This window comes from Moschus berezovskii, chromosome 14, assembly GCF_049115385.1.
Source record: "Moschus berezovskii isolate FMDL1 chromosome 14, NW_MosBer_1.0, whole genome shotgun sequence".
Classification (NCBI taxonomy): domain Eukaryota; kingdom Metazoa; phylum Chordata; class Mammalia; order Artiodactyla; family Moschidae; genus Moschus; species Moschus berezovskii.
Genome location: NC_142473.1, coordinates 87,814,631 through 87,827,927, shown reverse-complemented (window position 1 = coordinate 87,827,927; position 13,297 = coordinate 87,814,631). Strand labels below are relative to the sequence as shown.

The 13,297-nt window shown below is 45.4% G+C and overlaps 2 protein-coding genes across 2 annotated transcripts; both read right to left on the bottom strand.

Moving 5' to 3' along the window:
- Positions 1 to 2,061: 2,061 nt before the first annotated feature.
- Positions 2,062 to 2,997, bottom strand: LOC129554194 (olfactory receptor 4D9-like). Its single transcript, XM_055422803.2, has one exon. It carries the CDS (start codon positions 2,995 to 2,997, stop codon positions 2,062 to 2,064), a length of 936 nt encoding a protein of 311 aa, XP_055278778.2.
- An 8,183-nt stretch (positions 2,998 to 11,180) lies between these two features.
- On the bottom strand, positions 11,181 to 12,125 carry OR4D6 (olfactory receptor family 4 subfamily D member 6). The gene has a single exon (XM_055422802.2). The coding sequence runs from the start codon at positions 12,123 to 12,125 to the stop codon at positions 11,181 to 11,183; it is 945 nt and encodes a 314-aa protein (XP_055278777.2).
- Between the last annotated feature and the right edge of the window lie 1,172 nt (positions 12,126 to 13,297).

The following is a 13,297-nucleotide window of genomic DNA, read 5'->3' as shown; positions in this document are numbered from 1 at the left end:
GTCAGAATCTGGTTAGAAACAGTCTGTTATGTACTACTGAATTAATGGCAGTTTTTTGTGCTCCTGAAACATAGGGTTGGCAAAATAAAACTTGTTTGCTTTATTTCTGTCTCTCTTTGGGAAAGTGTATGTAAGTGTGTGCATGAGACAGGGATTGATTATTTTGTATTTTTTTAAATATTGAGTTTGTTAAATTATAAGATGAATCTTTTCTTTCCTTCACATTTAAATGTCCCTGAAATTAAGATGCATCTTAAAATCAGTGAGTATGTGTAATATGGTAGCTATTCTTTTTTACTACCTAGCTGTTATTAGCGGAGAAGGCAATGGCAACCCACTCCGATACTCTTGCCTGGAGAATCCCGTGGATGGAGGAGCCTTATGGGCTACAGTCCAGGGGTTGCGAGGAGTCAGACACGACTGAGCGACTTCACTTTCACTTTTCACTTCCATGCATTGGAGAAGGAAATGGCAACCCACTCCAGTGTTCTTGCCTGGAGAATCCCAGGGATGGGGGAGCCTGGTGGGCTGCCGTCTATGGGGTTGCACAGAGTCGGACACAACTGATGTGACTTAGCAGCAGCAGCTGTTATTAGAGTGGCAAATGTATTTTACAGTGGATGACATTTTCAATTAAAATATGGTAAGTGTAGTTGCCATAGAAAATACTTGAAGTTCCATCTGTGTCTCATTTCATGAAGTAGAAACAATTCACTTGGTGTGACATGAGAGAAACAGTGTAATCTACAATACATGCACTGTATTATCTTTCTACATTTCAAGAAATTAGAAAATCTACCTGCTTCTAGTAAATTAAAATAAAGGGATGTGGTCCTGTATAAAGCCTAGAGTGCAAGATCATAGTACACTCAGATTCAATCATTTCCTTTTCCTTTGACTTCCATGAAGGAGTGTCTGTTCAAGAAGTAAAGTCAAAGTTATTTTATTTTTTTGGCTGTGTCATACAACATGTGGGGTCAGATTACTAACCAGGGATCACACCTATGCCCCCTATCAAACCTATGCAGTGGAAGTGAGGATTCTTAACCACTGGACCACCAGGGAAGCTCCTGAAGACGTAATGTCATCTTTAAATACTAAGAAACCAGGATTAAGTAGAATTTGGTATTATATTCTTACATACATTCATTTCATCCCTTTCCACGTATTTGAAACACTTATTTAAAGCTTTCATGGGTCAGACACTATTCTAGACCGTGAGAATATAAAGGAGAATTAGATGTACTAATTTGAAGTTTTATGGAATTTTTAAAGCACAGTGATAAGGGAAATGATAAACAGGTACACATAGGAAAAATAAAAGCATTTATTGGCTTGGATGTGCATTTTTCTTTTTTCAACCAAACTAACTTATGCCTGAGGCGGTGTTGTGGACAGCAGGGCAGGCAGTCCCATTGACTGTAGTTACATGTGGCCACTTCACCAAATCAGATGGTGTAAGTCCCAGGTCACGTCTAAGTCTGACAAAGTCACAGAGAGTGGCAGGCAATGGAGATCCTTCAAAACTAAGACCCTTTGCATGTAACAGATGTTGTGGGGGGCTGTGCCGATGTATTTTACAGATGAGCTGACTGAAAGAGTAGGCCCAAAGCTGCTGACAAAACAGAAATGATAAAGAAGAATGTTCCCAGTGTTTGGTACTGAGCATATGCTTAGTAAATAGTCAAAGGCTAACTATTGTTGCACTGGGACCCAGAAACTGTATCCCTACCATGTTGAGACAGAGGTCCCCGTGGCCTCCTGCCTGCCTGGATGTCAGAGTGCTGTCCTTAACCCATTGTCTGGACACCCATTTCTAGTGCAGTCTGCATCGTGCCTGGCTTGCTGTCAATTACTCTTCAAGAACTAGGTTCTTCCCCGTAACTTCCTGCAGGCGTTCCTTTCCGATACAGGTGTTCCAGGCCACCAGTCCTTTGTATCTGTGCCATCCCGGTCTAGTTAATTGTTTATGTACAGTTGAGCCCCTGAATATGACAGCTAATATTTTAAGAAAATATTTCAAATATATACTTACATCTTGATTCACAATCTATAAGGAGACTATCCCCTTTCAGAAAGCATGAATCTCCTCTTCAGTCTCCTCATGGCTGCCTTCATCTCCTGGTTCCTCAGGGTGTAGATCAGGGGGTTCAGGACAGGAATGATGAGAGTGAAGGTGACGGAAACAGCTCTGTCCATGGGGAGGGCAGAGAAGGGCCGGGCGTAGACGTAGATGCAGGGCACGAAGTGCAGGGTGACCACCGTGATGTGGGCGGTGCAGGTGGAGATGGCTTTCCTCCTGCCCTCCCCAGAGTGGGACCTCAGCATCGTCAGGATGACTGTGTAGGACACAAGAAGCAGGACGAACCACAGGGTGGTGACCAGGCCATTGTTGGAAATCATCAGAAGCTCCAGAGAGGATGTGTCAGTGCAGGCGAGTGTGAGGACCTGGGGGACGTCGCAGTAGAAACCGTCCACAATGTTGGGTCCGCAGAAGGGGAGGGGGAGCAAGAGGGAGATCTGCACGATGGAGTGGACGAAGCCCCCCGCCCAGGAGGCCACGACGAGGGCAGTGCACCGCCCCCGACTCATGATGGTCACATAGTGAAGGGGCCTGGAGATGGCCACGTAGCGGTCAAAGGCCATGACCGAGAGAGAGAAGATGTCTGCGCCCCCGAGGAGGTGGAAGAAAAACATCTGCGTGAGGCAGCCTCTGAAGGAGATGGTCTTTCTCTCCGAAAGAAGGTCCGCCAGGACCTTGGGGGCGGTGATGGAGGAGAAGCAGATGTCCAGGACGGAGAGGTTGCGGAGCAGGAAGTACATGGGGGTCTGAAGGCGGGACTCGCAGCTCACAGTGACCATGATGGCAACATTTGCTAACACAGTTGTTACATAAACCATAGATAAAAGGAAAAATAGGAGCGCACTCAGCTCTTGAGATTGGGTAAGTCCACAAAGGATAAATTCAGACACCCTGGTGTGATTTTTCAAGGCCATTGGATGACATTTATTCCTCCATGTACAGCTTTGATGGAGAGGAGAATGGCAACCCACTCCAGTATTCTTGCCTGGAGAATTCCATGGACAGAGGAGCCTGGCAGGCTAGAGTCCATGGGGTCACACTGAGTCGGACACGACTGAGTGACTAACACACACGTACAGCTTTGAAGGAAATAATGACATTACTGAGAAAATTAAATCAGGCAAAACTTTACCTCTTATGCAGAAATTGGACATACATAATTTAAAAAGACCACATATCTTGGGCTTTTCTGGTGGCAGAGAGGATAGGAATCCATCTGCCAATGCAGGGGACCTGAGTTCGATCCCTGTTCCTGGAAGATTCCACATGCCACAGAGCAACTGAGCCGATGAGCCACAACTACTGAAGTCCTCGTGCCTGCAGCCTGTGCTCCACGCTGAGAGAAGCCCCTACAATGAGGAGCCTGTGTGCTGCAGCTGGAGAGTCGCCCACACGCAACAGTGAAGACCCAGCGCAGCCAGAAGTAAAGACAGTAAGGAAACACAGCAGTGTGTTCACATCAAAAAAATCAATCAATCAATCACTTATCTTATTCTACATGAACTTGTTCTGTTACCTGGAAAAATCACTCGGTTCTACTTGCTTCAGCTCCCCGACTAGTACAGGTAGGAGGCTTGTTTCCCTCCTGTCTTCACTGGGGAGTCTTTGGGTTCTGCTCAAGTTGATTCTACAAGTTTCTGAGGAAAGGAAGGTTTTGTATAAGCAGTTGTGGATTTCCTGTGTCTTGATGAGTCAGAGCCACAACTATCCAGCCTGTGCTCTAGAGCCTGGGAACTGCAACTAATGAGCCCACATGCAACTGAGGTTTGAGCACCCTGGAGCCCCTGCTCCATGCCAGGAGAAGCCACACGCTGCAACCCAGAGGAGTCCCCGCCCACCGCAATGACAGAAATGCCCGCACAGCAATGAAGCCAGCACAGCCAAAAATAAAAAACAATTAAAAAAATTGAGAGTAGTTAACTCAGAGTTTGAGAAAAAAGCCATCCTCAGCCTTAGCTGAGTTACTGGAAACCACCATAGACATGGGTGGTCCCTAGGTTACTGCCCAGCTGAGATGCATCACGCTTGGCTTGTGCTGAAACCAGCTTTCAGAGCCTTGAGAACTTATGTGGATAAATGGAAAACACACGTTGCCTCCCATTTGCTCTGGAGGACATGACTACTTGCTGGGCTTCTCTGGTGACTCAGACGGTAAAGAATCCGCCTGCAGTGTGGGAGACCTGGATTCGATTCCTGGGTTGGGAAGATCCCCCGGCGAAGGGAATGGCAACCCACTCCAGTATTCTGGCCTGGAGAATCCCAAGGACTGTTTAGTCCATGAGGTAGCAGAGAGTCGGACACGCCTGAGCGACGTTCGCTTTCACTTTGTTTTCCCAGTTTATTCAGTCTTTGTGGGGATCGTCACCTTACAGCTTGTGCTGATTAAGGAGCACACTTCATCCGAGAGACTTCCCTGAGTCACCCCGCTCGCAAGGAATTTAGACACTTTGTCGAATCTCTCCCGAAAACGCCAATGTCTTCATGTATCTCATGCATTCCCTTAACTTTGTCCTCAGTTAAACCCTTATTTCTGAACTGGTCTTTTCTTTGGTGTAGTTGTCTCTGATTCATCCTCTTTGTTGTTTCAAGAAATATTAATACATAAATATTTATAAGTCACAAATGGGCTCATTTATTCCTTTGCGGGAGACCTGGGTTTGATCCCCACATTGGGAAGATCCCCTGGAGAAGGAATGAGAAGGAAATGGCAACCCACTCCACTATTCTTGCCTGGAAAATCCCATGGACAGAGGACCCTGGTAGGCTACAGCCCATGGGGTTGCAAAGAGTCGGACACGACTGAGTGACTTCTTTCTTTTTATTCTTTTGTTTGAAAATTTTCAATGGCTCTCTATTGTAAACAGAATAAAGATCAAGCTCTCTTTTTCTTTTTATTGAAGTATAGTTGATTTACAAAGGTTGTGTTAGTTTTAGCTGTACAGCAAAGTGATACAGTTATACATCTATCTGTTTATTCTGTTTCAGATTCTTTTCCCTTATAGATTATTACAAGATAAAGATTAAACTCCTCTTATTGCATCCAAGGCTTTTTTCCATCTTGATTATTATCTTGTGCTCTGTTTCCTTTGATCCTATTTCAGGGCTTTATTTATTTGCTTATTTTGTCAGCTCTTTAAACATTATGCAAACTCTTTCTGGCCCACAACTTTTTAAAAAAATTCAATAATATACTTTTAATTCACACACTTTCATTTCCTATTATCAGAGAGGTGTATATCCTTTTCTGACCACCAAAAACTCTCTAATTATACAGACTTTCAAATTCCGAAAAACGAAATCAGCTTTGAATTATTCTACAACATTTAACAAATGTCTAAAGCTGAAACCTAAATGTGATGACAGGATTGTATTAAATCTTGGCGAAGGCCTGTGAGTAAAACTTCAGATTAGCTTGCAAAAGTCAGCATATGTACAAATCAGATTTCCTTATCCCTGAATCATCGCTGTTTTAAATCCCGGCTGACCAGTCTTGGCTGCCACAGTAGCTGTAAATGTCAAGGTTAGTCGGAGGGAAGGGCCGCATGGTCTTAGGGAAAGAGAATAAGAGGATGAGGAAAATATTTCCAGATCTCAGAGGACAGGTACTTGAGGGGAAAGTAAAGAACTGCGTGATGCTTTTTGCCACGTTTTGGATATAAACTCAAATCCAGTCTTCTAAGAACACTGAGCGTAGGAAAAGATGAAGTGTTCAGAGATTAACAAATAGTTTGTGCATTTCAAGGGAAATTCACGCCTCGTGGGTAAAGGAAATCTATATCCTGCAGTCTGTAACGCAGAACGTTGCTTTCAGTGTGTTAGGGGATAGTTCTTGGAGGAGGTGATGTCAGAGATGATTTTGAAGGATTGGTATTACTAGAAGGGAAGGCCCACAATTGTGGATCTGTGTTCCTCTTGTCCTCCCCACTCTCATGATCTTCTCATTGATGAGCAGTGATCTTTCAGACTCCTGGAGTTGGTGATGGACAGGGAAGCCTGGCATGCTGAAGTCCATGGGATCGCGAAGAGTCGGACATGGCTGAGAGACGGAACTGAACCGATCTTTCAACATTCAGGTCCAGAGTCTCCTCTTCTGTGAACATTTTCCTGATATCCTTCTATGACTCATAATTCCCTGCACTGACTTCTCTTCTGGAACCTATAACAGGTCTGTCTCTCCTCAGTTCAGTATATTTCCTTGCTATATCTCGAGCCCGTCCTGTCTGCTCAGTATTTCTTTTATCCTAATGGCCACCATGCGGCGAGTTGACTCACTTGGAAAAGACTCTGATGCTGGGAGGGATTGGGGACAGGAGGAGAAGGGGATGAGAGAGGATGAGATGGCTGGATGGTATCACCGACTCGATGGAGGTGAGTTTGAGTGAACTACGGGAGTTGGTGATGGACAGGGAGGCCTGGTGTGCTGTGATTCATGGGGTCGCAGAGAGTTGGACATGACTGAGCAACTGAACTGAACTGAACTGAACTGAATGTCATCAAAGCTTTCCTTAGTCTGGGGCACATGTTAGGTGCTCAGTAGTTTTTTTTAAATTAATGAATAAACTTCACTGATAAGTGCACATCCTGATTTACAGGCCTTGGCATCAGATTGTGTGTGAAAGAGCAAAAAGGATCGAGACAAAAATAAGAAACCCTTTGTTAATGCCTTTGACTTGGCCTTACGGATAGAGAGATTTGTTTTCTGCTCCAGGCTATAAAATAGCTCTGTGACCTTGAGAAAGTTCTGTTGCCTCTCTGTGCCTTGGATCCTCAGTTCTAAAATGTAAGAACCGTCTAGAACGATGCAATGTTATGTACCATCCAGTGTGATGCAGTGTAAGACAGTCTTAAGAGCTTAGGAGGAGCATCAGGGCTGGAATTCTACCACTTCCTCCTTTGTCACTTGGGCAAGCCCTTTACTTTCCTTTAATTTCCCCCTCTGTAAACAGGGAAGCAGAACACTTATTCAATGGGCAGCACAAGGAATAAACTGTTAACAATCTTTGCGTAAAGTACCCAGGACGTTCCAGTAACAGGCGTTCCAGCCACTTACTACCCCACTGCCTCTGCCAATCCAAACAAACAGTATCTTCCCTGAAGGGTTACTTATGGGGTGTGTGTGTGTGTGTGGGGGGGGCACTAGTTACTCAGCAAAATGCTATTCAATAGAAGAACGGCTTCTCTTTGAACCAACTTGCTTATTATTGTTCCAGTGAACTTGTGTGAATTAAACAAGCAGACAGAGGCTTTAGTGCTGAGTCTCCAAGTTTGGAAATAAAGCTGCCTCTGGAGCAAAGACAAAAGAGGCCCACTGAGTCACAGGTAATGTACAGATGTGGGGCTGCCTTTGAAACCTCCTTTAAGAGAATTTGGGGTTAAGATCACCTTTTTAAAGGAAGCACCCATCTTGTGGAATCTATGATCCACATGGATCCCTATGACAAACCCTAAGCTGGAAAAAATTCTACTCCTTTTATGCAACTCAGTCATTCCATCAAATACAAACTGCCTTCTCTCTTACCATGCTGACTCCATCTCTGTAACTTCTTAGGAAGAGAGTCCTGCTTTCCCAATAGTTAATATCACTTTTTTTGGTCCCTAAAGTTTTCAGCTTTTTGCAGCGTATGATACACGAGGTATATTTTTCATGGTCTTACCATTTATGTGTAATCCATAGTGCTTCACACTCTGAGGGCTCAATGTCCTTACCTAAATCCTTCAGTATCCAGGCAGGAATCCACACATTCTGAGACTGGGTCGCTGGGCCTCAGTGTCTGTCTATGCTGCTGGGGAAATAGCATGTTAGAAGGTGAAGTTCTTCTGAAGGTTAGTTATTCTGGACGTCAACCTCTTCTCTTCAACCTTCATATTGGAAAAGGCAGCCTTAGGGAGTCATGTCATCACGGCTCTTCTCCTTCTCCCAAAGTGTTCACCAGTCCCTCAGGACCAAGCCTGATTTGAGAATTAGTAAAGGGAATTTTATTGGATGTGAGTGTGGAAACAGAATGGACATTCTTCTGCTAGTGTTGGAGCTCCAGTGGGCCTTATTATATAGTTCCCAAGTCACTACTGCACACAAGTCCACACATACATGAAAATGCCCAATTTCTATGCCTTCCAAATTCTTGCAAGACCCAAGACAACATAACTCTACATACGTTAATATTGTGTGAATCTCCAAGTTTTGGGGAAACATTTATATAAAGGCCTAATGTCAATACTTTGGCCACCTGATGGAAAGAGCTGACTCATTAGAAAAGGCTCTGATGCTGGGAAAGACTGAGGGCAGGAGGAGAAGGGGACGACAGAGAATGAGATGGCTGGATGGCATCACTGACTCAATGGACATGAGTTTGGGTGCACTCTGGGAGTTGGTGATGGACATGGAGGCCTGGCATGCTGTGATTCATGGGGTCGCGGAGAGTTGGACACGACCGAGTGACTGAACAACAACTAACGTCTTATGATCCTTCATTCTCAATGTGGTTATGATGCCCATGGGGGCAACAATTGGTTCTTGAGAGCCAAAAAATTCTTGGATGTTTTAGTGAGGTGTGCTTCTTCAGACAACCTCAGAACACAAAAAGATGTATTGTGTATCTTTGGTATTAAATTTTCTTGAGGGAGAGTAATTAGGAAAAATATCTGAAAAAGCTCTTTTGGGGGGCAATAATTTTAGAAAGCTTGAGAAGCACTGGCAGTGTGATTAGGATTCCTGGCCCAATGTCTCTGTAAGACTCAGAGAAGATCACAGATGTGTGGTCACCTACGAAGACCTTTTTAACTGAATATTAACTGATCATAAACATTTGCGAAAAATTGCTGTATGTCGCAGTTTCCTCAGCTTCCTTATTTCTTTTGGCCTATTTTTAAAAACTGGAGTTTAGTTGCTTTACAATGTCGTGTTAGTTTCCGCTGTACAGCAAAGTGAATCAGCCGCATATATCTCCTTTTTGCTACCACAGAGTGTTGAGTAGAGTTCCTTGTGCTGGACAGTAGGCTCTCATTAGTTAACTTCTCATTAGTTACCTATTTTATATATAGCAGGTATGGCAGTCCCAGTCTCAATTTATCCCACCTCCCCTTCCCCCTCTTGGTGTCCATAGTTTGTGGGTACAAATGAACTTATTGGTCTATTTTTGAATGACTATTGGAGACAGAAGGGTGGAATTTGATGTGAGCATAGAAATAGCTAGGAGATTTATTGTGTCCTTGTATACCTACTTTGGGCTTCCCTGGTGGCTCAGAGGTTAAAGCATCTGCCTCCAATGAGGGAGACCCGGGTTCGATCCCTGGGTTGGGAAGATCCCTTGAAGAAGGAAACGGTAACCCACTCCAGTATTCTTACCTGGAGAATCCCATGGATGGAGAAGCCTGGTAGGCTACAGTCCACGGGGTCGCAAAGAGTCGGACACGACTGAGTGACGGAACGGAACGGATACCTACTTTATGATGCTGGGAAAGATTGGGGGCAGGAGGAGAAGGGGACGACAGAGGTTGAGATGGTTGGATGGCATCACTGACTCAATGGACATGGGTTTGGGTGGACTCCGGGAGTTGGTGATGGACAGGGAGGCCTGGAATACTGCGGTTCATGGGGTCGCAAGGAGTTGGACAAGACTGAGCGACTGAATTGAACCGATACCTACTTTCTTGGAATCCTATTCTTGGAAGACAGGTGGTTTATAGCACAGACCCAGTGGCTGTTCTTAAATGGCTCTGCATGCAATATGTTATTTTTTTTCCTTTCCTGGTACACAGAGTGGGCCTTGAGTGAGTCAAAAGTTGCTTCTTAGGTGATTTTGTTTTTTGTGCCACGCGATTTGTCCTAAATTGTCTGTGCATATGTAGATGAGAACTGCAGCTTTGCTCCAGCTCTGAAAGCTCTGGGGGTGAACTAGAAAGCAGGGATGGGGGAAAGAAGGAAGCTCAGGTTAACATAAAAGAAATGTGCATTTTGTGCAGTCATATCCCCAAATTATGAGTGTCCTTTTGGGATTAATTTTAGTGTAAAGAAAGTAGAACCAGAGGACAGGGAATATTTGATCTACTTCTAGATTTGTTCATGCATACATCTGACTCGAAATATATTTCTTCTCTTTTCGCTAACTGGTGAAATATATTGAAGATTCTGTACTCACAATAGTAAATCAAAAAGTGATTATTCTAATAACCAACTGGAAATAGCAGTTGTTAGAGAGAAAATATATGAAATGAATACATCCACATTCTATGTGTGTGCTGTCGCTTCAGTCGTGTCCAACTCTTTGAGACCCTATGGACTGTTGTAGGCCGCCAGGCTCCTCTGTCTGTGGGATTCTCCAGGCAAGAATGCTGGAGTGGGTTGCCGTGCCCTTCTCCAAGGGATCTTCCTGACCCAGGGATCGAACCCTCCTCTCTTGTGTCTCCTGAACTGGTAGGCGGGTTCTTTACCACTAGTGCCGCCTGGGAAGCCCCCACATTCTATATATGTATATATGTACATTTGGAGACAGAAGAGACGCGGGTTCAATCCCTGGGTTGGGAATATTCCCCTAGGGGAGGGCAGGGCCACCCACTCCAGTATTCTTGCCTGGAGAAATACATGGACAAAGGAGCCTGCAGCCTACGGTCCACAGGGTCGCAGAGAGTTGGACACGGCTGAAGCGACTCAGCAGGCATGCATGCAGCGCAGGCATATTTAGGAACAGAGATGGAGATCACAGGGAGCATCGATTGTACGCCTGATTAATGCCAGGAGTGGTGTGAACCTTTGCAACCATAATCCTCTCCACATCGATCACGTTTCATCCTCACAGCAAGCTTGGAAGTAGACAATGTTAGCTCCATATCACAAATGGTAAAAGTGAGGAAAGGTAGCACTTAGGTTATTGATGTCAGCTTTATACCTCATACCTCTCCCCAGTCCCCAGTCCGAAAGCTGATGTTCAATCTCATCTCTCCCTTTTGTTCTTAGAGTTTCTCTAATAGAGCTTAGTGGATGTGGGGATATACAGAAATGACTGTGGACAAAGAGCTAGCTGTCCCTGATTCTTAGGCTAGTAGTTTGAGAAAACCTCAAACTAGGCTCAAATTAGATTTCCGGTCTCAATCTGACGGCTCATCGTAGTATATTGCCCTCAAAAGGCCCAAGCCTCCGCTGCAGTCTCCTCATGGCTGCCTTCATCTCCTGGTTTCTCAGGGTGTAGATCACGGGGTTCAGCATGGGAGTGATGACCGTGTTATTGATGGACACAGCTGTGTCCATGGGCAGCGTGGTGAAGGGCCGGCAGTAGACGTAAACACAGGGCACGAAGTGAAGAGTCACCACCAGGATGTGGGAGGTGCAGGTGGAGAGAGCTTTGCTCCGGCCCTCCCCGGCGTGAGATCGCAGCATGAGCAGGGTGACGGTGTAGGACCCCAGGAGCAGGAGGAACCACAGCAGGGTCACCAGCCCGTTGTTAGAGATCAGGAGGAGCTCCAGAGCAAAGGTGTCGGTGCAAGCCAGTCTAACCACCTGGGGCACGTCGCAGTAGAAGGCGTCCAGGGTGCGGGGGCCACAGAAAGGGAGTGGAAGCATCAGAATAATCTGGACAGTGGAGTGCAAAGCACCACCCACCCAGGAAGCCACCACCAAGCCCACCCACACCTCTCTCCTCATGATGGTCACGTAATGCAGGGGTCTGGAGATTGCGAGATATCTGTCCCAGGCCATCACAGACAGGAAGAAAATATCCGCCCCTCCAGCGAAGTGGAAGAAAAAGATCTGTGCCATGCAGCCATTGTAGGAGATGGCTTTCCTCTCTGATAAGAGATCCACCAGGAACTTGGGGACGGTGACGGATGAAAAAACGATGTCCAGGACTGATTTGTTCCGCAGGAGAAAGTACATGGGGGTGTGGAGGTGGGCCTCCCAGGTGATGGTCGCCACGATGAGGGCATTGCCCAGCATGGTTGTGACGTATACAGCTAGGAAGACGACAAACAGGAAAAGCTCCAGTTCCCGGAAGTGAGTGAGTTCCAGGAAGACAAATTCCCTTACGTTGGTGTGGTTGCTCTGGCCCATGATGGAGAGCATGCTCTTCCAGGTCTCCCTTTGGAAAAGATACGTCAGGGTGAGCAGCATGGTGCCCTAAGGCAGCAACATCATCGATCACGTATTGGGGTTTTTTTTTGCTTTGTCTCGTTTTTAAACTTTTTTTTGTAATAGAGTGTAGCCGATTAACGATGCTGTGATAATCTCAGGTGAACAGCAAAGGGACTGTATACACAGCAGTTCATTCTCCCTTCAATTCCCCTCCCATCCAGGCTGCCACCTAACACTGAGCAGAGTTCCGTGTGCTCTACCGTGGCGGCTTAGTCACAAGTCGTGTCTGGTTCTTTTGGACCCCATAGACTGTAGCCAGGCTCCTCTCTCATGGAATTTTCTAGCCAAGAATACCGGAGAAGGTTGCTTTTCCTGCTCCAGGGGATCTTTCCGATCCAGGGATCAAACCCATGTCTCCTGTGTCTCTTGCGTTGCCAGAGGATTCTTTACCATGTATCACCTGGGAAGCCCTTACTTGGCTTGCTTGGGCCTCAATTACTATTTTCAAATAATGCTGCTCTCAACATTTTGTAAATTCAATTTTGTGTGCCTATGAAAAGCCAGACATAGACATACTGGGTCAAATGATATGCTAATTTTCTAATTTTAAATGATAATGAAGATATTGTAAAGAAACAGCCTAGGGGCCCGAGGGGTAGCTGCCTATGCTGAAGGACACAGGCTCCCGAGTCTGTGCCTTCTGGAAACTTGAAATTGTGGCAGTCCAGAAACAGATACCCAAGCCATTTCACTGGTATCAAAAACTGTTTCATCTCTTGCACTCTCACAGGGAGAATGAATTGTGTACTGGCCAAGTGCAGAATGAAGCTTCCCTGATATCTCAAGTGATGGAGAATCTGCTTACAATGCAGGAGACATGGGTTCAATCCCCTGGAGGAGGAAATAGCAGCTCACTCCAGTATTCATCCCTGGGAAACCCCATGGACAGAAGAACCTGACTGAGCACCCACGCACATGCATGCACATATATGCGCACACATGTATGGAGGTACTGTTTTGATAGTCTTATACTGCAAGCTTTGATAGCCTTATTCTTCAAGTTAAGATCTAAAACAAAAACTGCAGCTGTGAAAGCAAGATAAACAGACTCTAAATTGTACCTCATCTATTAAGTTCCAATGCCTGAAGAA

Coding starts and splice junctions, on each gene's coding strand:
- LOC129554194 (XM_055422803.2), bottom strand. CDS start 2,997: ATGGCCTTGAAAAATCACACCAGGGTGTCTGAATTTATCCTTTGTGGA.
- OR4D6 (XM_055422802.2), bottom strand. CDS start 12,125: ATGGGCCAGAGCAACCACACCAACGTAAGGGAATTTGTCTTCCTGGAA.